General features: G+C 43.8%; 1 protein-coding gene across 4 annotated transcripts in view; it reads right to left on the reverse strand.

Annotated features, from left to right (window-relative positions):
* The window catches only part of sipa1l1 (signal-induced proliferation-associated 1 like 1), a 213688-nt gene that overhangs the window by 19075 nt on the left and 169199 nt on the right, over positions 1 to 25414 (reverse strand). For all 4 annotated transcript variants that reach the window (XM_060916328.1, XM_060916331.1, XM_060916330.1 and 1 more), the window contains exons 8-12: positions 21046 to 21625; positions 14692 to 14966; positions 8944 to 9234; positions 8675 to 8827; positions 8450 to 8565 (exon numbers count right to left, since the gene is read on the reverse strand). In XM_060916328.1, coding sequence (XP_060772311.1) covers positions 8450 to 8565; positions 8675 to 8827; positions 8944 to 9234; positions 14692 to 14966; positions 21046 to 21625 — 1415 coding nt within the window. The remainder of the gene's footprint in view (positions 1 to 8449; positions 8566 to 8674; positions 8828 to 8943; positions 9235 to 14691; positions 14967 to 21045; positions 21626 to 25414) is intronic.

Genomic DNA, 25414 nt, shown 5'->3' on the forward strand with positions numbered 1-25414 from the left:
CACCAGAGTTCTTCAGGGGGGGCGCAACGTGAGGAAAAATAAACCAGAATAAGTTACTATTGCGGACATTTAGCGAACTTCAGCTAGCCTTTACCAGAGACAAAATGGATCAATTTTTAGTACCTAAAGCTACAGTGAGTGAGGAGACAGAGTCTGGGCCAAGCAAAAAAACAGAGCCTCCAGGATGTTGCGATTTGCAACTTCAACGCAAATTCAACCAATCCCCGCGAATTCAGGGCGGTGTTGCAATTATATCCAATCACCGCAACTTTCCCGCAAATTTGACCAATCGTTGGCGTCGTCTTGAGGTGACGTCGACAAACTACCTTCCGCCTTACTTCCGTGTATACGTTCAAGAGAAGCAGCATGCGCACAGTGTTGCCAGATTGGGCGGTTTCAAGTGCATTTTGGCGGGTCTTGAACATATTTTGGGCTGGAAAACATCAGCAGTATCTGGCAACACTGCATGATGTGCGAGTCAGTGTTTATGTAGGCTTAAATTCTGTTACTGAAAGTGTGTTATGTTCACAGTGAAGGACTGTGTGCACTTTGCATTATTTTTTTTTTACTTAATACAAGAAATTAATGGATGCCAACATTTTTGCCAAAATGGTATTTTATTTTCCATTGTTTAGGCAGCTTCAGCATCATACTGTGAGATTCTGTTAAAATTGTTTTTTTTTCTTCTATGAAGCCTGAGCCATTTATTTTATTAGTTTATAATTATTGTTTAATTTAGTCTTCAGGAGAGACTGCCTGCACACAGTACTAGTATTAATAGGGTTTTTTTTCTTACATGAAAGCTGAGGCATTTATATTATATTTTAAGGTAACTTCATGTTGTGCTGTGAGGTTCTCTGCACTTTAACTTTAGAACCAACAGGTGCATTTGGATAAGTAAAGCCGATTTTTCTGCATTTTTGTAGTCCTGGTAATCTTTTATATTGGTAAAGTTGTTTATAGGACCATTTCTCAGTGTCTTTGTTTTTTTAATCAATAGTTTTTCAGTAGTAACTTAATATTTAACATATCACTCAATTTTAATCACAAAAAGATAAAATCGCAACAATTTCTCGCAACTTTCACTTCCTCCCGCAATGTAATCGCAACAAAAACCTAAAAAACACCGCAACCTTCATCGCAATTTTTTGGAACCACCCCCCGCAACATCAGACATTTTAGCCCGCGACAACCACAAAAAAGGCCCGCGGAATCCTGGGGGAACTGAAAAAAGAAGGAAGTATGACCACGATTATTTAAAGTTTGGATTTTCATGGACTGGATCTGAAGATGCTCCACTGCCACAGTGTGTTGTCTGCCAAGAGGTGCTAGCTAACGATGCTATGAGATGTTCAAAATGTGTAAAAGAAAAAAATAAAAATGTGTCCAACAACCATTTTTTAAAAATACGAATGGAACATTAAGTATAGCAACAACAAAAATTGTGAGGGGGGGGGCGCTGTTTATTTGCTCTCCGGGGGGGGGGGGGGCTGACTCTCCCACACTTTGAAAACCCCTGGCATAAGATATCAATATCTACGTTAATTTTTAAACTAATTTCATGCAAGAGTGTCACACCTGAGCGTGTGCATCAGATAGACTCTCGGACGCACTCCGGACAGCACGCACTCACCAAGCGGACTATCGCATGCGCTGTAAACGATTCTCACCTGCACAGGATTAAGGCCCGATCAGTGCACCGATATAAAAACTGTGAAAACACACTCACTTTGCGAAGTATTGAGTGGTGTTGCGGATACATTACCGAGCCTTATTTCCCGTTTCTCGTCTTTGGTCGAGTCTATGATAGCCTGTTTCACCGTTTTACGATTTTGCCTGCCGTTCTAGATTGTTGGTCTTTACTTGTATTAATAAACGCACCTTCTGCACTTCCATCCGTCTCCCAACCATCTCTGACAGAATACTTCACACTCCCTGATAAAGAGAAGCGCATTCACCTGTTCAGGAACAAACTAACGTTAACAGCGCTGAAACAGACACCGTCACATGGTGCGGTCGGAGTCTTGGACTCAACTCGAAATTATTTTTTAAATGACTCGGACTTGAGGTTTAGTGACTCGACGACAACGCTGATCCTAACTAACGAGTGAGCAGCTCTAAACTCTTCTCAGGCCCCCAGAAACCAAATTTGAGGGAAGCTCATGCCCGCCCCTTTTCCACCAAAGCAGTTCCAGGGCTGGTTCGGGGCCAGTGCTTAGTTTGGAACCGGGTTTTCTGTTTCAACTGACAAAGAACTGGCTCTGGGGCCAGAAAAACCGGTTCCAGGCTAGCACCAACTCTCTGCTGGGCCAGAGGAAAGAACCGCTTACGTCAGCGGGGGGGCGGAGTTGTTAAGACCAACAACAATAACAAGACCGCGAAAGATCGCCATTTTTAAGAGACGAGAAGCAGCAGCTGTACAAACGCGAAGTCATCCATTATTATTATTATTATTGTTGTTGTTGCTGCTGCTGCTGCTTCTTCCGTGTTGTTTTTGCTTCGATATTCGCGCCAAGGTTTATGCAAACGTAGCGACGTAACTGACGTATACAGCGACGTAATGACGTGGCTCCGCTTAGCACCGTGAGCGATGGAAAAGCAAACTGGTTCTCAGCTGGCTTGCAAGTTGAACGAGTTGTGAACCAGCACCAGCACTGGCCCCGAACCAGCCCTGGAACTGATTTGGTGGAAAAGGGGTAACAGAGATGCAGTCGAGACCATTTTGAGCTTCTTTTTGAAGAAAACCGATGCAGAGATTACGGTACAGTATAAACTCAATTAACCAAACTCTCTGGGGGAAAAGTCTGGCTCACTCACTCCGAGGACGCTCAGATAACCGAGCATGTCCTGTAATCCAGCGTTTCAGTCGTTTCATCAGGATCCAGAACAAAATCCAGACTAAAAGACAAAAGATTGATGTCCAGGTCTTTCAATAACAAAATTAATCCTGGATTTCCTTCCTGAACTGAGCACCAGACTTAACTGAATAAAGCCAATGCTGCGAGATGCTCACCCATACACCAACCGAGCGTGCTGACGCTACTTCGATAATCTGCTGTACGCAGCGGACTTCGCTTTCTCCAGTGTCCTCCTGCTGTACGGCGGTCTTCACCGCACGCCTGACACTAGTTTGTTTGAGAGAGAAAAGTTTCAGTTCTGGAAAACGACCGACGAAGACCACTTGCTTCCAGAAAGACGACTACGCATTTCTGAACACTGCATTTAACACGCGCTGTGATTGGCTGACAGCATGAATCAGGTCACCTCTCAACCAATCACAGCGCAGCTCACCATAAGGACACGGAAATTCTCAGATCAGTGTAAATAATGACACGTGGAACAGTCAGAACGCTGAAAGTCCAGTGCTGAGCGTAAATGAGTGCACCCCCTTTGAAAAGTAACATTTTAAACAATCTCTCAATGAACACAAAAAAGTTTAATATAACATCTGTTTAACTTATAACGTGAAAGTAAGGATAATAATATAAACTTTTACTCAAATTAGGGTGGTGCAAAAATGAGTACACCCCACAACAAAAACTACTACATCTAGTACTTCATAACTTTTAATGACAGCACCAAGTCTTCTAGGCATGGAATGAACAAGTTGGCGACATTTTGCAACATCAATCTTTTTCCATTCTTCAACAACGACCTCTTTTAGTGACTGGATGCTGGATGGAGAGTGATGCTCAACTTGTCTCTTCAGAATTCCCCAAAGAAAATCATTTCTTTCCACCACAAAGGTGAAGGCTACAAGATGATCAGCAAAGCTTTACTTAGAATACTGTAGCAAAAGTGGTACGAAAATTTAAAGCTGGAACTGCAACCATCTCACATAGACGTCCAGGTCGTCCACGGAAGTTAACACCTCGACAGGAGCGTCTTCTGATGAGAAGGGTTGAAGAAATTCGGCATGCAAGTTCACTGCAGTTATCTAAAGAAGTAGAAAGCCAAACTGGGGTGACTATTTCCCGTGACACAATACGGCGTACGCTGCAGAGGAATGGCATGCATGGATGCCGTCCAGGCACAAAAAAGCCCGCCTAGAGTTTGCCAGGGCCATGCTGACAAAGATGAAGACTACTGGGACTCTATACTCTGGAGTGATGAGACCAAGATAAATGTTTTTGGAACTGATGGCTTCAAAGAAAACTGCACGGTGCCTACAGTGAAACATGGTGGTGGCAGCGTCCTTATGTGCTGCTGGTGTCGGGGAGCTGCATTTCATTGATGGCATCATGAATTCACAGACGTATTGCTCTCTACTGAAAGAGAAGATGCTACCATCACTCCGTGCCCTTGGTCGTCGTGCACTCTTCCAACATGACTAAACACACATCTATTATAATAATTCTATTCACACATCTATTCGTTTCCGTTTCCAGTTGAGAGTACGTCGTGCACGTTCTGGCTGCCGCTTCTCACCAGAGCTTTTTTATTTTATTTTATTTCTTTTTCTATTTTTTTTCTGTGTGTTTGTGTAGTTTGATGTTTGAGTGTTTTGTCCGCCGGTTGTGGTGTAGCTCCGGACCCAGTTTTGGGCGTCGGTTCCCTCCAGGCCTTGGTTCGCCGTGGGTGATGCCTGTGCTCCCAGCTGTGGACTGCAGTGAGCTCGTTGCTCATTTTACGTTGTGGTTGTCCAGCGCTCTGCACTTTAACGCTTGGCGTGATGTTCCGAGCGATGTTGCTCGGTGGTGTCGCGGCGGCTGTGCAGGCGGTTTGGGACGCACCAGCGCTCTGCGTGGCGGAGCTTCTCTGCTCGCTTTGTGGATCCATGTTGTGGTGTTCGAGAGATGTTGCTGATGGCGTCACGGTGGCGGTGCTGGAGATGTGGGACTTGTTTCGTACGCCTTTTGGTGGGACTCTGGCTGCTACACCACGGGAATTACATCCTGACCCCTACTTGGTGGACTTTTTATTTTTTATTGATTTTTCTTTCCTTGTTTATAATCGTAAAGCGTCCTTGGGTTTTTTGAAAGGCGCTATATAAATTTAACTTATTATTATTATTATTATCATCTAATGGTGATGATACACGGGGCAACTTTTTGGGCAATGTTGCCGAGCAGTGTTGCTGGACAATTGCGTTTTGACTCTTTTCTATTGAGATTGGGCAACATTGCTTCTTTCTGAATGGTTTTGATAATCTCTGGCAACTTTTTGAGATAAGCCAATCAGAACGCGAGTATCGAGTCATGTGACCTCCGGTGAGGTTCGGATCAGAAATTTCAAACAAATATGGCGGCCGCTCAGTGTCAGTGGAGTGAAGAGATGGAGAGACTCCTCATCTGTTTTTACGCCGGTAAGTTGTTATTTTAATATTCTATATGGAGGAATTTACCTCACCAAAGCTCTAAAAAACAACAGACAGCTTGATTAAATGGTCACAGCAAAAATTAAGACATCGATTTTTTTTTTAACTAACTGTAAACTGCCATTGCTAACTGTTGTTGCCCTGAAAAGTTGCCCTGTGTCTCACCTAGTTGCCCGTTGCCAGCAACTTTGCTCGGCAACATTGCCCAAAAAGTTGCCCCGTGTATCATCACCATAAGGCCACTGTTGGATTTCTGAAGAAGAACAGGGTGAAAGTGATTCAGTGGCCAAGTCTGTCTCCTGATCTGAACCCAATCGAACACCTATGGGGAATTCTGAAGAGACGAGTTGAGCATCACTCTCCATCCAGCATCCAGTCACTAAAAGAGGTCGTTGTTAAAGAACGGAAAAAGATTGACGTTGCAAAATGTCGCCAACTTGTTCATTCCATGCCTAGAAGACTTGGTGCTGTCATTAAAAATCATGCAGTACTAGATGGAGTAGTTTTTGTTGTGGGGTGTACTCATTTTTGCACCACCCTAATTTGAGTAAAACTGAAAAATGTGTAATCTAAGTTATATTATTAACCTTACTTTCACGCTATAAGTTAAACAGATGTTATATTAAACTTTGTCTTGTCAACATTTTGGAAATTGTGTTCATTGTTCAAAATGTTACTTTTCAAAAGAGGGTGTACTCATTTCCGCTGAGCACTGCATGTTGACTGGATTGATACACGGGTAAAACCGGTTGAAAAACGTATTACTTTCAGGTCGGTCGCCAAATTAAAATGAGAAGAGAATATCATGAAATTATGAAGGAATGAAAGAAATTAAAATATTGGAAAATGATGATATGTTTGGGCCTTCTCCGAACGCCGACAAGGCCCTGACAGATCCTCTCGGAGAACAGAACCAAACTCCACATGGGGATTTTCCCATTCCGCTGTTAGCTAGCTGTGCTATGAATCTCTCGATAACCCGAGTTTTCTCACCCCTTTATCCTGCGCGATATGAGCTTGAACCGAATCCGTGTCCACTAGTCTGGCTAACGCAACTTCAAAGCTCTGAGAGCATTTGGTCTGGCAAAGATATTAAGCCCAACCGTTTCCCAGAGCCCGTGGTTGACCCGCCTCCCTGAAATGCCTCAGTTTGCTACTGGTCGAAGCCAGAAAAGGCTGTGACGAAGCTTAAACCAATCACATCACTCTTTCCTCTGACGTATGTGGCGCGACGGAAACTGCTTGAGTAACAGGAAGATAAATACCTCCAGGGCTGCTCTTTGCTCCGTTTTCAGTGAGAACTTCCCGTTGAATGCTTTCAATACAGCATCTACCGCTGTGTCAAAGGCTTGCCGCTGCTCCATGTTCGTGATGTGAATGAAGCGCTTCCGGCATAGATTCTGTAAACAATCTATGGCTTCCGGTCGCAGTTCTACTACGTCACTGCCTTGAACACGCCTCTACCCAGGGCCGTTGGAGATGCTCAAAGTTGATTGGCTCCCGATTTTTCGGGAGCTTGGAAGAGCTGGAGATAGCTTGCCTTGCCAGACTAAGCTCGCAACAGGCCCTCGTGTTGCGTCACACTTAGGATGGGCGGGCCCAGGCTACGTGTCCACAGCTTTGTGCTTCGAGACGGACATCCAGACGGTGAAGTCGAATTTCGGAGACCTACCCAGGCTCTGCTAGTCATTGCTATTTTTTTTTTTTCACGCCCTAACATGCTAGCATAGCGGTTTGTGAAAGACAGCGGGCGTCGGAGACGTGTGGTTTTTCTTCAAGATCAAGTCGTAGCCGCACCCCGAATTGTATTTTAGGATGGATGGACTCCTGGATCGTGCAGCCTGCTGAACAGAGAGGCGGCGGCGACGGCACGCTGTACGCATCGTTTCTTAACTGATACGCAGGAAAGTGCTATCTGCCCTCTTCTGCATACCTGAGCTCAAAAACGCCCGAGATGTCTAGGCACGACAATTTTATTCAAGAAAACACATTCACTGTATCCGCCTCCGAACCAATCGGAGCAGAGAGTTCAACAGCACCATGGTATCACGTGAGACAGTTTTTTTTTTATTGTATACGTCGCCGTAAAACCAAAGCGTCCAGCTATTTTTCTTCTGTCAAGCATAATTTTTCAGAAACCGTACCAGAACGGCCCACTGCTGTGTTTCGATGCGTCAGTGAACGTGTGTGTGAGAGAGAGTATGAATGAGCGAGTGAGTGAGTGAGTGAGAGAGAGAACGAGAGAGATAACGAGTGCCTGGCGTACACATGCACTGTCAAACACAGGCTGTCAAACAAGTACAGGGCAACAACAGGAGGCTCGTGTCTGAGCCAGCTGGAGAGAAGAAGGCATGCACAAGCCCGTGTGTGTGTGTGTTGGCTTCCACACACACCCACACCTGTTCTGTGTTCTCAACACACTGCATGTTTTGTTGAATCGAACGGAACTCTACAGATTGAACAGAGGGTTGCGTGTTCGGAGCACAAACGAGCTCTGAAACAATCTGCTGAAATTTTTTTTTTTAAAGGTCAGAAGATCCTTCAGTTCCACTTCAATTACTGCAATTAGTTCGTAAAAACAATGAAGAGCTGCTCGTCAAAAGCGCTGAACTGTGCTTAAGGAAATAATGCTGGCTCTCGGCTCGGAGACGCTCCGTGGAGACGGCTCGCTAGCGTGCAATTTCCTTTTCAGATGGTGTTCCTGAGGAGTGGCATGAACATCGTCCTGTCCCCCCCCACAGCTGAATGAGGCATGGTTCCAGCACAATCTACGAGTACAGAAATATCATACGAGATTCTCTCATGGTTTATTTACTGTCTACAAAAATAACGCACACTGAAAAGCTGCCAAAAAAAAAAAAAAAAAAGTGTCCCCCCGTTTTACAATTTTAAAGATTATATATATATATTTCAAAGGTGAAATCCAGAGGAGACGTTTCTGAGACAGTGGTGCAGACTCTGACCTCAAAGTCCCAGAATGCACTGCAGTGCAAGAGGACGCTCAGCTGAGTGTGAGAGAGAGAGAGAGGGGTGATTGGTATTCGCGTGAAACTGAGTGTATGGACGAGCTGCTGAAGCGCCGCCGCATTGCTCTGAGAGAGATGAGCGAGGACTAAATTCTGCGGCTCTGACCTGCTGGTGCTCTGTCCGAGTCGTCCACTCGGGGCCAGCTGGGTGTGGACTTTCCGCTGCCGTCTCCCATCATCTGTCGCTCCGGTGGGAGAGGAGAGTGTCTGTTGGGTGCAAATCTGAAACACACACACGGTCGAGCTCACACCAAGTGCGAATAAAAGAACGATACGACCCGAAACAGACAGGAGTGTGAGGGGGACACGGAGAGAAACAGGAGCCTCTCACCCCTCAGGCATGGACTTCTGCCTCCAGTGGGCGGAGCTGCCCGAGCCGGTGTCACTGGCGCAGGAGAGATTGCTGGGCGAGCTGCGGGTGTGAGTGGGTCGAGCCATCACCATGGAGGAAGCCAGGGCGTAGTTCTCCGAGCCGGGAGACATCCTGAGAAAGGAGAGAGACGATGTGTCAAAGGGGACACGACAACAAAAACATCGAAAGCAGGGAGGACAATCCGACACACAACACCAGGATGCTGGACCCTCTCTGGTCTAACGGACCTCTTGGGGTCGAGAGGTCGGCCGTCGCTGGAGACGCTGCGCGGGATGGCCGCCGTTCTCTCCGGCCTCTCGGCAGACAGCGTCTTTCCCATGCTGGCCCCCAAGCTGACGGCGCGGTTAGGGGTCCCGGTGTGGCTCTGAGGCGAGGCAGAGAGGGACTGCTGTGGGCTGGAGGACGTGCGCTGCCATTTGTTGTTGTTGGTGCGGAACGGGAACTTGTACTCGAATGAACCGCTCTCGCTGCTGCCCTTATACTCCGCCACTGGCATGCGGTACAGCTCTGAACAGCCCCTACACACACACACACACACACACACGAACTAGTTAGCTCTGTGATGCGTGCAGTATGCTAGATAATCAGTAAGGACAGACCAAACATGCAATAACCACTGATTTGATATTTAAAGGTCCCATGGCATGAAATTTTCACTTTGAGGTTTTTTAACGTTAAAATGAGTTCCTCTGACCTTCTTAAGTCGCCCCAGTGGCTAGAAATTTCATAATGTGTAAACCAAACCATGCCCAACATTTGAGAATGGCGCGTCAAAACGGCGCGTTGATAAACTCTTCCCTTTACTACGTCAGCAAGGGAGATGATCCCCACGCCCCCCCCTCTGGATTCCCACCCACTGTATGGATTGCCTGCCCAGCTCAAAAGTTGCCACCAAACATGGAAATTGCGCTGTACATGGATGTGACAACACAGAAAGGAGTCTGTTTTTACTGCCGACGGGAGAGCCCCTGAAGACGCAGTGGCTTAATTTTATTTACTCCAATAATACGCCGTCGAGTCTACCTAAGACGGTGTATGTTTGTCGGAAGCATTTTCCTGATGAATGTTTCCACAACTTGGGACAGTACAGGGCAGGTTTTGCACATCAACCGTCACTGAAGCCTGGGTCCGTACCAAGCATCCCTGCCGCATCAGCCACAAACACCGAACAAGTAAGTGTAGAACTGTTAAGTCGTTTTGCCGTGTTTTAAAATCGGTGCCACGTTAGCCTTGCAATGGCTACATTAGCTGTGCAGCTAACCGCTTCCTGCAGTTAGCCAGGTACTCTGCGCTACAAAACCAAAAAGCATGCAGCATGCTCTGTTATAATAGCCAATCAAAATTGACCCACATTCTTTTTTTTAAGTCACTCGTTCATTTTATTTGTTTGTTTGTTCAGTAAAAACCCAAACATTTGTTGAATTTATTTTATTTCCTCGCGTCGCACCTTAATGACGTCAGCGCGCGGTATTTTTCCCTTCGCGGTTTGTTCCTTCTCTCTCGCCATAGTAAGACACCCACATCCGCTTGTTCTGACCCACTGGAGGTAGCGTCACAGTGCTGTTAGCCAATCAGAGGTAACACGTTTACATGTCATGAATATTAATGATAAGACCCGCCCCCACCCTCTACCCTTCCCCGCCTCCTGCTTCTCATTAGCAAAACGACACACTGGGAAAAGCGCTGAAATGGGGCTTTCTCCCAGGAGGCTATATCTACGTGCCGAGGGTTCATTTCGAGAAAGGCTGCGGATAGAACATCCGGAAACCTCCACGAGCCCGTTTAAAGCATCAACAAACCACCATGCCATGGGTCCTTTAAAGGTTCTGAGTGAATTGAATTCTGGGTAAAATGTTCCATTTCTATTTCGAGATGTTTCGCTGCTACACACACACCGTGTATCCTGTGTGTAAATATTTTGCCGAGATAAAAAGCGTCCCGCATTTTACGATTCTGTAAACTGCTGAAGCAAGTGAGCAACATCACGTGACCACCACGGGGCATCTGAGCTACTTTTAACCAAAAACACGTCGGCGTGGGCAAACACGGCGGCCTCGAATCTCCCTCCAGCGGAAAAGAAAAGGAAAGCCTGCCTCGCGAGTGCAACGTGACCTAGTGACGCGTCATATTTCTTATAATTACAGATAACTAAATCATTCTAGCTAGCGCTTAGCTATCTCAGCCGGAGAACGCGTAGGCTGGACTCGGGCACGGTCGCGAGTATGGAGTTCTACACTTTTGATCTTGCAGAGAAAGAAACAAGGACACAAAAGCAGGAACAGAGAAAAGATATAAACATTCATCTTTTGTTTCACGGATCTAGTCAACCACAGCCCTGTGACTCAAAACTCTCCGAGGGTCGATGCAGAGTCGCGATGGTTTCCGCACGTCGCCATCTTGCATAATTATGCTAATGAGTTAAAGCTCCTCCTTTCCGTAGCGCCGTACTGTTCACCTCAAGAGAGGAAAACGTCCCCAAAACGGAGAAAAGCGACCCCTGAAATGATCGCATCCCACTCGTCCGCATGCTAGACAGAGGAAAATAACACTTTTTTTGTTGTTGAAAATTTCAGATGACTTTGCAGTCAGCACATTTAAAGCAAAACAGCCGGATTTTGATGTGAAATATTTTAAAAATGTTAAAACTTGGTTTAATGGCATGATTTAATAAAAATGTTTCATTTAAAGGCATAATGATCTGGGCAGGCGACTGAATAAATAAATAAATAAAATTACAATACATAAGTATTAAAGAGAAAGGAATGGAAAAATGTTGGGAGAAAAGGTAAACTGTAATAAAAACAGTTATACATTTGATTTTTAAATCAATTAATTATTAATAAAATCTAATAACTTCATAATACAGAATCTTTCCTCCACTTAAAATCACTGAGAGGGGGAGAGAAAGAAAAAAAAAAAAAAAGAGCGGTGGCTACAATTATCGACACCTTAACGATCTTTTGTCCATTGCAAAAGTAGAAAAGACTTTCAGTACGTAAATTGTGCCTGAATAATGACTCAAACTCCCACTGGGGGAAGAAAAAAAGTTGATTCCTGATTACTGGGTGATTCTCATGAAGACGTTCACATTAACAAAGTTTTTCACCTCATTTCAGTATTTTTTCAAGTTGAGAGCCTAAAATAGAGTGTGAACTTTACTATGTTGATCTTTTTTTAATGGAAAAAATATTTTAATAGAATTTTATTCTTATTTGAGGCTTACATGATCCAGAATAATTCTCATCACCGTTACAGTAAATGATGACGCTAGATCATGAGTTAAAAACATTTTTTGACAATTTATTTCATATTTCCACAAAATATCCCATTAAATGAACAGCACAGTCCATGGTAATGAGAATATTGAGTAACGGTAATGAGATGCTCTTGGCTAATTTCACAAATAACCTGAAATGCTAGCATGCTAGCAACCTATAACTTTGCCACATGTTAAAGCCTTATATTGTGATAATAATCATAAAATAATATATTTTTTTATTTTTAAAAGTGGGCGGCACGGTGGTGTAGTGGTTAGCGCTGTCGCCTCACAGCAAGAAGGTCCTGGGTTCGAGCCCCGTGGCCGGCGAGGGCCTTTCTGTGTGGAGTTTGCATGTTCTCCCCGTGTCCGCGTGGGTTTCCTCCGGGTGCTCTGGTTTCCCCCACAGTCCAAAGACATGCAGGTTAGGTTAACTGGTGACTCTAAATTGAGCGTAGGTGTGAATGTGAGTGTGAATGGTTGTCTGTGTCTATGTGTCAGCCCTGTGATGACCTGGCGACTTGTCCAGGGTGTACCCCGCCTTTCACCCGTAGTCAGCTGGGATAGGCTCCAGCTTGCCTGCGACCCTGTAGAAGGATAAAGCGGCTAGAGATAATGTGATGTGATTTTTAAAAGTAATGAGTATTGAACCATAACGGTAATGATAATAGACAGTGCAACTGAGGACAGATTTAGCAACATTAACATAAATATCACAAAGTAAGAGAAGAGTGAGCAACTGACCTTGTCTCCATTTTGAATCTTGTATCTGAAGTGATGCATCATGGGATCGCTGATCAATTTAAAGGCACAGTGTACTTTTTATAGGGGGGTGAAATCATGAAACGGTAATGAGAAACATTTAGTGCGGACACAGTTATTTTGTTTAAAATCAAGTACCTTTTTTTGTTCAACACAAAATATTAATATTATGCATAAATATAGATGTTTTAAAATAACTTTACACTATTTTTTAATATAATTAGGAATTTTTATATGATTTAAAGTAAACATTAAAAAAAGGGATGCGGACACAACGGTAATGAGAATTTCCATAGATATTTTTGTTTGATATAAAAATTAGTTTATATGATGATGAAAACCATTTGTCCATACAGTGCTCCCTATTTTCTTTACACAAAATATCAGAATTTATGTGAATTAAGTATTGATTTTGGAAAATGCGTCCTGGACATGTTCACTGCAGCTTCATGAGAATCACCCTACTTAGCGTATCGGATCACGTGACACCGTTCCACAATTATCGACACCCAGACGATTATTTATCAAAAAAAAAAAATCGGTATGTGGTATTAAGTTAACAAAACAGTTTTTATTTAAAATTTTTCCGTAGACTTATATTTCGTCCAAAATATCTTTTATATAAATATATGGATGTCGGTGTTTACGTAAATGAGGAAGTAATTCTAATGTTCGTAAAGAAATGAACTGATAATGTTTAACCTGCGTCAGGAAATCTTAATTTTGTTCCGCTTTCTCAGTATTTTCGTAGATCACATTTTGTTCATCATTCGTTGTTTGTATTAATTTCTAGTTTCGTCGTTTACCAATAAATGTCAACAGGAAATCGACACTGTAACCGCATGAACATCCAGGTCAAAGGTCGCATATCATTCCTCGAACCCAAATATAAAATGTCTCCTGATATTATAATATGTGGTAGAGATTTACAACAAACTGCAAAAACAAATCTGAATATTTCAAGCATGTCATTTTTTATATGTTCGGAATTTAATTCTGCTCTAATTCTATTCATTGCAATCGGATTCCAAATACTCTATAAACATTCCATTCTGTTATGAATCAGAAAAAAAATTATAAATCACAGCACTTTTATTTTTTTAAAGTACTTCATTGTTCTACTTCAGCAATGTTACACAAAGATCGATCCATAACAGTTGTAAATGCCCCTTAATCCCACAGGGTGTCGATAATGGTGGACACCGTTAGTGGAAAGCGATCACTATTATCGACACCTCACGTGAGTGACTTCTCAAACGCGCGTTTAGATACAAAATGGCGGCTGTCGAATGAAAGAGTGAGAAACAAAGTAAGTTTGGACGAGGAGATCATGAAATATCGGTGAATTTGATCAGTAAAAACATGTCCGTGATCTTTCCACCGTGCTTACCTGCGATGATCACGTCTGGGTTTTCCGAAAAATTGCTGATCGTGTGGAAAAAAAATTCCATCTCAGGTAACGAGCTGTGTCATCAGACGATAAGATCAAAGTGTGAGGCGGGTCTTCCGGTTGATTAATTAACCAATAATAACTGTTGGAATGGAAACTCAGCTTTGGAAAATTGTTTTATTGGTAAATCTGAAAAGGTGTCGATAATTATGGACTGTTGATAATTGTAGCCGCCGCTCTTGTAGGAAAAAAGTTAAATTTCAATTTATTTTAAAAATTATTAAATAAGTAAACTTTAAAACACTTTAATGAATAAAATTTTTAATTTATAAAATAAAATTGTAAGGAGAGTTGTGGCTCATCCACTGCCAAATCCAGACAGTCTCGTGATAAACTCCACGCGCTCACCACACAGGGTACGACAGAAGTGACATTTCACCACAACGTAACGTGAATCGCAAGACGAATCTTTACTATAAAATGGTCATGTGACTGTCGTGACAAACACTGAACACTGGTGTTAACAGAACGAAGCGTGTGGAGCCGTCCTCTCATCCTTGCGTGTACCTGCGGGGCGTGGCGTCCTCGTGTGGCGGTATGATGACCACCTTCACAGTAACGGAGGTGCGCAGTAGATCGATCATCTGCTCGTGTGAGAGCGTTGCCACGGCAACCTTACAGATCTCCACCAATCGGCTGCCCTGGCGCAGCCCGGCCTGCCAGGCGTATCCGTACGGCTCCACCTCGGCCACGATGCCCTCGTAGTTGACGTGGAAGCCCAGCTGGCCGAGCCCGTTTCTGCGCAGCGTCATCTCCGACGTCTCGCAGCCTTTGGTCAGAAACTGGAAAGGACAAAACGTCATCACGGGTCATAGCCGCATCAGCGATGCGGAGAGCTTTGTGAAAAAGGTTTTAAAAATAAAACTGCATAAAGGAACATTTTATAAAATCATATTCAGACACAACAAAGGAACTTAAATTCAACAGCGAGCCATCAAGAGGCTTTGAACCAACAACTTCAACAAAACAAGTCTTCAAAAAGAAACGGTGGCAGAAAACAATGTCAACACCCATCAGGAGTGAAATTTTATTTAAAGTTAATGAATAATTTCCCATCATTTCACCGTTTTTAACGAATGCCATCCGTTATTTTGATTAAGGCTCTACACTACTGATCAGAAGGTTGGTGGTTTGAGCCCCGGCACTGCGGAGCCTGGATATGCAAAGAAAGGAACGTGTAAAAGCACTTTAGGGTCGACTGAACTGTAAGCCAAATTCAATAAACATGTACAAATAAACTTGAAGTTCCATCTAAAAGAACAATGCCAGAGCCCTGTATTGCTTTTGGATGTAATAACAGACATGGAGATAAACCTGGTTTCACTTTTCACCGCTTCCCAACGAACCCAGAAAAACGGCGAGATGCAGTTAAAACAGGAAGAAAAGCGAACCTTCCTGTGTGTGTGTGGAGAAGAGTTTCTCTCAGGTTAGTATCAAAGCTCTGCGTGACATTAAAATGGAGATCCGGATGTGGGCTTTGGACACGGTATATTTTATCAGACCGAATGCTTGACTTGACTAGCAGCATGTTTGTGATGTACTGATGATGTAGACTCGGCTAAACACCATAAAAACATGCTACATCTAGGCCCTGGCTTGTTAGAAGTCCACATTTGAGCTTACCAGTGACATAATAAAGCATTTTTCTTGATCAGGAATTTCCCATAACATTCCAGCACGAAACCTGCCTCAAAATATTGGTAGGAATATCTACTTTTGTCTGCCTTTGACATCTCTGGTGGATTTAGAAATCCCAAATAGTTCGGATGTCATTGCATCCCAAATCCGGTACCTGGTTTACCAAACACTTTTCAAGTGGAATAAAAACATTTGTGGGTAAATTAAGAACAACAAGCCTTTATTTTTGTCACATGTAAACTTAAGCACAGCAAAGAGATGCAGAGAGAGAGACAGAAAAAGTCAGAGAGAGAAAAAGACAGAGGCAGAGACAGAAAGGCAGAGAAGTAGAGAAAGACAGAAGCAGAGAGACAGAGGCAGGCAGAGACGGAAAGGCAGAGAGAAAGTGAGAAAGACAGAAGCAGAGAGACAAAGGCGCAGACATACAGAAAGAGAGTCAGAGATGGAGAGGCAGAGACAAAGAAAGAGGCAGGCAGAGAGAAAGTGAGAAAGACAGACAGAAAGAGAGACAGAGACAGGCAGAGACGGAAAGGCAGAGAGAAAGTGAGAAAGACAGAGGCAGAGAGACAGAGAAAGAGCGAGAAAGATAGGAGCAGAGAGACAAAGGCGCAGACAGCCAGAAAGAGAGGCAGAGATGGAAAGGCAGAGACCGATGAAAGACAGAAGCAGAGACAGAGGTAGGCAGAGATGGAAAGGCAGAGAGAAAGTGAGAAAGACAGAGGCAGAGAGACAGAGAAAGAGCGAGAAAGATAGAAGCAGAGAGACAAAGGAGCAGACTGACAGGAAGAGGCAGAGACAAAGAAAGTGAGAAAGACAGACGGAAAGAGAGAGGCAGAGACGGAAAGGCACAGACCAAGGAAAGACAGAAGCAGAGAGACAGAGGCAGGCAGAGACAGAAAGGCAGAGAGACAGAGAAAGAGCGAGAAAGACAGAAGCAGAGAGACAAAGGCGCAGACAGACAGAAAGAGGCAGAGATGGAGAGACAGAGGCATAGAGAAAGTGAGAAAGACAGACAGAAAGAGAGAGGCAGAGACAGAAAGGCAGAAGCAGAGAGACAGAGGCAGGCAGAGACAGAAAGAAAATGAGAAAGACAGAGGCAGAGAAAGAGCGAGAAAGATAGAAGCAGAGAGACAAAGGCGCAGACAGACAAAGAGGCAGAGATGGAGAGGCAGAGAAAGAGGCAGAGAGAAAGAAAGTGAGGAAGACAAAGGCAGAGACTGAGGAAAGACAGAAAAAGAGAGACAGGCAGGCAGAGACGGAAAGGCAGAGAGACAGAAAGAGCGAGAAAGACAGGCAGAGAGAGACAGACAGGACAGTGTGCAGAATAAATATATATTTGTGGGTAAGCTATATGGATGTGTGATGTCTGCATGTTTCAGCTTCTGGATGCAACACGATGTGCTGGTATAAATTTATCGTTTCAGAGAGACTGTACGGACTGCGGTCATCTCGAGTTACATTGTGAACTGTCGCGGCTGTTTGTTTATGGCGGACGCTGCGTGAAAAACGCCTGTGAAGTCACTGAAAGGCCTCTGTAGAAAGCTGTAGTGTAATATTATTGTCACCTGGAGTTACTGGTTCATTAATACAAGTTGGTGATGATCGGTTATTCCGGCCCGGATAAATAAAAGCATTAAATGGAAGGACTTTGTTTTTCTTTCTCATGACTACAGACACAGCAGCATGTCTGACCCCATGTGGACACACGGATCATTTTAAGGCGTGGGTGTGGAGTGGTGCGCGCCTGTTCATCTGTTCTGATCGGTCGTGAGCTCGTAAAAAACACGGCCGAGTTACACAGTCTGTTGCTCGTTTTTGAGTAGTGACCGCACCCCTCAGTCGGTGTATCCAATCGGGTTGGGTCTTGCACCTGTGCGATCGGCCTCCCTCGTGTTTGTCAGGAGCCTCCAGTGAAACCAGGGTGTCCATTAAAAAAAAAAAAAAAAAAAAAAAGGAGCCCTGGGTCTCTCCGCTACATTAATGACTGTAAATTTACTCAACTACATTAGAGACAAAAACTACCAAATTCTCTCACTCCGCATTTTCCCACTGCTCATCCACACTATGAGCTCCAGACCACACGTTCCTCAGGATAACAGACGGGAAGAAGCGTTTAACCGCCGACCCTGTACGCTCAGCCGCTTTTCCACCACGTCGAGGAGATCTCGACGCTCTAAAGCTTCTCTGGTTCAGTGCTGAGATTTCTCAGCCTGTGGAGGAGCAGCAGCAGCGATGGAGTGTGAGAACATTCGGTTCCCATGGCAACAGCTCCTGCACTCCTCTCGGAGTGACATCACGGGCAGGTGGCCAAAACAAAAGTACATTCCAGCCTCCGCACATTTCTGCATGAGGACTGCGTCCTTGTTACTGTGAGCACAAAGGACTCTTGACGGAGCACGACGAGCGAACGCTGACTGATTCACCGCTCGCCTCGCTCTGAGGACCGGCTGAAGCAGCGCATCGACATCTCAACACATCAGTTAGGCGCGTTACAGCAGCACAAAACCCTTGAACAAAGCAGCGCTACGTCATCTGCTCTCGAGGACTTTTAATCCGGCCCATGATATCAGAAGGCTAATTCGCGAAAGCTAATCCGTATTTTTTGGGTTTACCTGATAAATAAAACGCTGTGATGGGTTGTTAAGGTAAAATAATCAATTCCCGCCAAGAAGTGTTTTATTGCTCTTATACCACAGCAATTCGCCAAAGCTAACCATTTTTCATTAAAAAAAAGAGTCATATTTTAATCCATTTTTAGTTACATTTCTACTTCGTTCCTGTTTTCACTTGTTATAGCAGCTATAAACAAACAGCCCCTCCTTCACCAGCGTCCCTTTATTCTCACGACGCATGAAGCAACTTTTCATATTACACAGAAACTGAAGTGTCCTGAAGACTTCAAATGAATGAGCTGCTGCTAAAGAAAATTATTCCACGAAATCGAGTCGTACGAGCTCATCGCTGACGAGCTGCGTCACGCCGAGTTGTTGCCTATAAGCTACGTACGACCAGATTGAGTGGAATAACTTTTATTCTATCCACATGCACTGCTTCACCATGACCCAATACATCATGCATGACATCACGTGGCGGGCTTTCCCAGGAGAGAAAAATGGAGGATGCGAATGAAACGTGAAAGACCGACTGCAGTAACGGAAAGAAAGTGAGAAGAAAAGATACGAAGGAAAGGAAATGCAAGACCAAACTAATAAACAAACATCGGCGCTCAGCGAGCACCTCGGTGTGATCAGCTGTTCGTTTAGCGACAGAATGGTCTAAAGTAAACCTATACACACGCGCGTGCGCGCACTTCCCGTCAGTCTGACTGCGCAAAGCGAGCAATTTCATGCACGTTATTTGCTTTAATCCCCTTAAACGAAATAACTTCCCATCACAGAATAGAACGGCCTGATGGTTTTTTTTTTTAAGATATTACAGAAAAAAAAAAAATAACATCACAATTAGCAAATTTCAAGGGTACGGAAGCTACGAGAGGCCCTTCATATCATCTTTTTATTCACCTTGTTATCCCGAGATAACGACACAATTAATTCAGGATGTCGAGAAAACAACACAACTAATTCGAGATCTCGAGAAAACAAAATTATTTCATGATCTCGAGAAAACAGCTGAGATTTCTAGCAGAGCTGCGCCCCCCTGTGGGTCAGACAACGAAGACTTAGGCCCTTTCCACACAGCAACGGATTCAGGTGAATCTGATAAAATTGTTTATCGTTTCGGCCAATCTGGCAACGGCGCCGTTGCGAAGTCGTCTGGATGAGTAGAACGGATTCGTTTACGATGACGTCACAACCACATGACTGTAAGTGCTTCACGCCGGGTAGAAGTGTAACGAACTCGATGCGAGTTGTCAACAAATCCTATAACTAGTCCAAACACTGCAGAAGCAGTAACCAAAACTGCGCACCGCCCGTGCGCTTTCCAAAAACAAAACCAATCCCGCCAGCAAAAATAGGAAAAAAAAAAAAAAAAAGGAGCGATCTCACCTCTTCAGATGTTGGTTTAAGTCCAACAATACATTCCTCAAAAAGGGCGTAGAAGAACAAAGTAATCCATCAACGTGTAGCATTCAATTTATTCCGGACCATTAAAGAATTCTGGAGGATATCAGAATGTTGGCGTACCGGCTTCCATCTACCCCCGTTCATTCCTCTTTCCACGTATTTCGTTTTACGCTACTGATTAATAATCAAAACTTTATGTGGCTAATGCTACAGAAGAAGGGGTTTATGCGCATGCGTCTACTACTACTTCTATTGTTCTGGTGTCTCCGATGGGACCGTCTTACAGCGCACCTAGAGGTGTGGCATGCGTATTGCATCGTTTTCAGCAAGCGTTGCGTTGCCATATGGACCTGAAATGTAACTGATCCGTTGCCCATGTGGACGCGATATTTAAAAAAAAAAAAAATCTCGTTGCCGTGTGGATGTAGCCTTAGAAATTGGCGGACATGTAACAGAGCAGAAATGGCTTTTTTACGATGCCTTGAGAGAGAGAGGGAGGCCAGTCTTCTGCGGAGGTGCCGCGGACTAATTTTGAAATTATCCCTTATTAAAAGACTTAATGCAATCTGTCCCCGTGTCAACCCCTGATCAAAATATTGCCTTATTAGGTGATCGATTATTCCAGACGTTCTAATGACCAAAGTTGCGTCTATACAGAATGAGAAATAGCCCCAAAGTCAGCATATCACAAGTCTCTCGGCGCACCTGAATGAACCATTTCTCAGCTGTTTACTCGAGATCATGAAATAATTGTTTTGTTTTCTCGAGATCTCGAATTAGTTGTGTTGTTTTCTCGAGATCCTGAATTAATTATGTCGTTATCTCGGGATAACAAGGTGAATAAAAAAAGGATTATATGAAGGGCCTCTCTCGGCTTCCGTACAGAGGGAACTAAATTTCAATAATTCTATGAAATCGAAAGGCCGTCTCGCTTTAAGTCGGTCTCTTGGTTTAGATTCTGCTTTTTAGTTGTCGCAATGTTCAAACATCTGCGTGCATAAACGTTATACTTGGCTCATTTTATTCTCTCATAATTTTATGTCAGGACAAAAGCGCATCACCCGTCTCAAGTTCTGTAAACACTGCTGGCAGGAGAACATTCACTCGGTTCCTACACACCAGCTGAGAAGAGCTTTGAAGTCCAGAACAGATTTTTCATGTCAAGATACAACACACACGATAAGGCCTGGTCTCTCACCTCCAGCCGTTTAACGACCTCCCTGAAGTCCTCCGTGTTGTTGTTGACCGAGCGCAGCGAGATGCTGTCTCCACGCTCGTAGAAGATCTTCATGGAGGCGGGGCTTCCGAGCGTCCAGCCAATGACGTCGCGCACGGCGCAGTTGAACACCACGGCCTTGGCGTCTGGTTCCACGAGGATGAGAAAGTCGTTGGAGATGGCGAGCAGGGCTTCGAGTTCTCCTCCGGCGCTGTGGTCCTCTGTATACACGGGCCAGGTGATGGACCCGGGGCTGCGGAGCTCCGCCGCCGCGTACGGCCGACTTTTCTCTTTGCGCTTGTGCGCCAGAGAGATGAAGGGGAACTTGCCCGAGGGGTCGATGGGCGTGCTGGTGACGTGGCGCTCGGCCAGGTCCCTCAGGTACTCGTGACGTGTGCGTGTCGCCATGGCGCGGAACTTGTCCGACTTGTGTGCGGCGTTCTCCGCATTGATCAACTTGGTCAACAGGAAGTCCCGGAAGACAGAGGATTTTGGGAACTTCATGTCCTCTGGGATGGGTGGTCCGAAAGCCGGGACGTCTCTGGAACGGGCCACAGCCACGCTGCAATAAATAAATAAATAGATAAAAAGAGAGAGAGAGAGAGAGAGAGAGAGATGTGAGAAAGAAAAGATGAGTGGGCGAAGGTATTTTAAACAATCTAATATACAAAAGAAACAAGATAAAGTGTGTGAAGATGAACAAGATAATTGCCGAGTCTCCAAAACTCAAACACCCCGGCGCTGAAGGGTTTCATGTTTATGGATGAGCCGAACTTTTCCCTGAGTGGAGGAAATAATCATCATCACTGTCTGAAAGAAGAAATTGGAGTAATACATTTCTACCTCTCTGGAGTTACGGCGTTCGAGTTCATAAAAATAAACGACTTCGGTTCGGAGCGGTTTCTAATTAGATGAGCCTGCGATCAAAAGACAAGGTCGAACCCGTGGAAGCGACTCCCAGTGGAAAGAATTTCTGCATTTCTTCTCAGAAACTGCTGGAAAAAGAAATAGCTGTTTCTTTGACTGCACTTGTTCCACAAGGGACATTTTGTGGGAGTAAATCTCCAACAGGCTTGGCCAGCTTCACAGAAACACACACACACACACACACACACACACCTCTGGCTGAATTTCGGTATTTGGTGTTCTGTCGGTGAAAATCCTCCCACTCCTCCAGCTCTCTCTCGCTCCCCCCACCCTCCTCCTTTTCCTTTCATTAAGCCTCTGGAATGGACATCTAAAGCTTCCTGTTCTGTCTGGTATGCGCGGAACTCGCGAGCGGTCGGCCAGGCGGAGCCGTCGGGGAGCTGAAGCTCTCTGCATTCGCACGATGACGAGAGCAGGAAAGAAGGGAAAGGAGGTGAAGCACAGATGAGAATGAGGATATACACACACAAAAAGAGAGAGGGAAACACGGTCACACAACAAACACACCCTGTATGAAGACCCGCGCAAAGGAAAGGAACCGTAACGCTGGATCTTCCTACAGATACACACCCCGGTGCGAAAGTCTGCACCCCCATGGGTGGGGGGTTTTGAGAAAGGGAAAATTTCTCCCTTTATATTTAACAGCATGTTGAATTCTGCGTTCTGATTGGCCTGAAGATGTTGATTAGTTTTCTGTAACAGCAGCTCTGACAGCACTGCAGTATGTTAATGTTCACTTTTAAATGCTTACGGAAGGAGTCTCCAGTGTCAGGGCTTCAAACACTCACAGGAAAGCTGGAAGGGAGCTTTTCACCAGCTTCAGGACAGAGGAGGAGTTTACACCGTGTGGGTTCTCAACACAATGAACGAAAGAAAGAACAAAAGACAAAGACAGAAGACAAGGAGAAAAAGAGAAAGAAAGAAAGAAAGCACAAGGAGAAAAAAGAGAAAGAAAGAAAGAAAGAAAGAAAGCACAAGGAGAAAAAAGAGAAAGAGGAGAAAAGAAAGAAAGAAAGAAAGAAAGAAAGAAAGAAAGAGAGAAGGAAAGAGAGAAGGAAAGAGAGAAGGAAAGAGAGAAAGAAAGAAAGAAAGAAAGAAAGAAAGAAAGAAAGAAAGAAAGAGAGAAAGAAAGAAAGAAAGAAAGAGAGAAGGAAAGAAAGAAAGAAAGAAAGAAAGAAAGAGAGAAAGAAAGAGAGAAGGAAAGAGAGAAGGAAAGAAAAAGAAAGAAAGAAAGAAAGAAAGAAAGAAAGAAAGAAAGAAAGAAAGAAAGAAAGAAAAAGAACGAAAGAAAGAAGGAAAGAAAAAGAACAAAAGAAGAGAAGGAAAGAAAAAGAACAAAAGAAGAGAAGGAAAGAAAAAGAACGAAAGAAAGAACGAAAGAAGAGAAGGAAAGAAAGAAGAAAAGGAAAGAAAGAGAAGGAAGGAAGGAAGGAAAGAAAGAAGGAAAGAAAGAAAGAGAAGGAAGGAAAGAAAGAAGGAAAGAAGGAAAGAAAGAAAGGAAGGAAGGAAGGAAGGAAGGAAGGAAGGAAGGAAGGAAGGAAGGAAGGAAAGAAAGAGAACGAGAGAAAGAAAGAAAGAAAGAAAGAAAGAAAGAAAGAAAGAAAACGAAAGAACGAACGAACGAAAGAAAGAAGAGAACGAAAGAAAGAGAAAGAAAGAACGAAAGAAAGAAGAGAACGAAAGAAAGAGAAAAAGAAAGAAAGAAGAGAACGAAAGAAAGAAAGAAGGAAAGAAAAAGAACGAAAGAAGAGAAAGAAAGAAAGAAGGAAAGAAAAAGAACGAAAGAAGAGAAAGAAAGAAAGAAAGAAAGAAAGAGAGAAGGAAAGAAAAAGAACGAAAGAAGAGAAGGAACGAAAGAAAGAACGAAAGAAGAGAAGGAAAGAAAGAAGGAAAGAAAGAAAGAAAGGAAGGAAAAAGAGAATGAGAGAAAGAAAGAAAGAGAAAGAAAGAAAGAAAGAGAACGAGAGAAAGAAAGAAAGAAAGAGAACGAAAGAAAGAAAGAAAAGGAAGGAAGGAAGGAAGGAAGGAAGGAAGGAAGGAGAACAAAAGAAAGAGAACAAAAGAAAGAACAAAAGAAAAAGAGAACGAAAGAAAGAACGAAAGAGAGAGAATGAAAGAGAGAGAAAGAAAGAAAGAAAAAGAAAGAAAAGGAGAAAGAGAGAACGAAAGACAGAAAGACCAGGAGAAGAAAGAAAAAGACAGACAGACAGAAAAGGAGAAAAAAGAAAGACAGAAAGACAGAAAAGGAGAAAAAAGAAAGACAGAAAGACAGAAAAGGAGAAAAAAGAAAGAGAAAAGGGGAACGTATGAAAGAAAAGAAAGGGAGGGCGAGAGACGGAGAGAAAGGCAGGTGAGGGAGTGTTTCCCTGTAGCCGCTGTAAGCGGAGAGAGGGACTGAATGTTCTTGGTGACGGTTCCAGCACACAGACTGGAACTCCAAACTGAAACTCGTTCTGTAATCAGTTCAGAACTCGCTGGCAAACTGCTGTGGCGTAAAAAACACTTTCAGAGAAAAACATCCAGTCGCATTTTTACTCCTTTCCTACATCTCGGAACCGGATTTGAAAAAGGCACGATTTCAGACGTGAACCCTCTGGGGTCGAGAGCTTCTCCGCTGAAGCTCGGCAGGTTTAGAATGAGCTGGTCATGTCAGTAGATCAATATCTTCGCAACTTTATCATCATACAAGCCTGAAACATATCGACAAACTTTACATTTTACACTTTATGTGCGCACTGATAAATAATATCCAAACTATTTTTTTTAAATGACCTAAATTTGATGAAACTTGTCCCTTTCCTCAGTCACACCGGAGTCGGAGCGCTGAGCGCACACTTACACATTCATAAAAGACTGTTCCCATGGTAACGGCAGGATCATCACTTTCACTCTTTCGGCTTCAGTCGGGTTCTCTTTCGCGGTGCGAACTCCCACCGTAAACAGGATCAAACCTGTCAGCCATGGTTCAGGCTATTTGGAGGTAAAACTTGAGAGACGGCACACAAATTTTATGCGCTTCAGATAATTCAGGACAGCGATTCAATCTTGAGAACTGAGGCACTCATGATGAGCGGTGCACTGCAAAAAAAATCTCTTGTTGAGAGAAAATATCTTTAATATGGGTGAATTTATCTATTATTTCTTATTAGAAGTTTACTAGAACTCAAATACAAGATTATTTAGCTTACTTTGAGACACTTTTACTAATTTCAAGCCTTAAATTTTCTTATTCTATTGGCAGATAATTTTGCTCATTTTAAGCATTCGATTCTAGAAAGAAGCAAAATTATCTGCCAATAGAATAAGAAAATTTAAAGGAACAGTCCACCGTACTTCCATAATGAAATATGCTCTTCTCTGAATTGAGACGAGCTGCTCCGTACCTCTCCGAGCTTTGCGCGACCTCCCAGTCAGTCAGACGCGC

This window comes from Neoarius graeffei, chromosome 3 (assembly GCF_027579695.1).
Source record: "Neoarius graeffei isolate fNeoGra1 chromosome 3, fNeoGra1.pri, whole genome shotgun sequence".
NCBI lineage: Eukaryota > Metazoa > Chordata > Actinopteri > Siluriformes > Ariidae > Neoarius > Neoarius graeffei.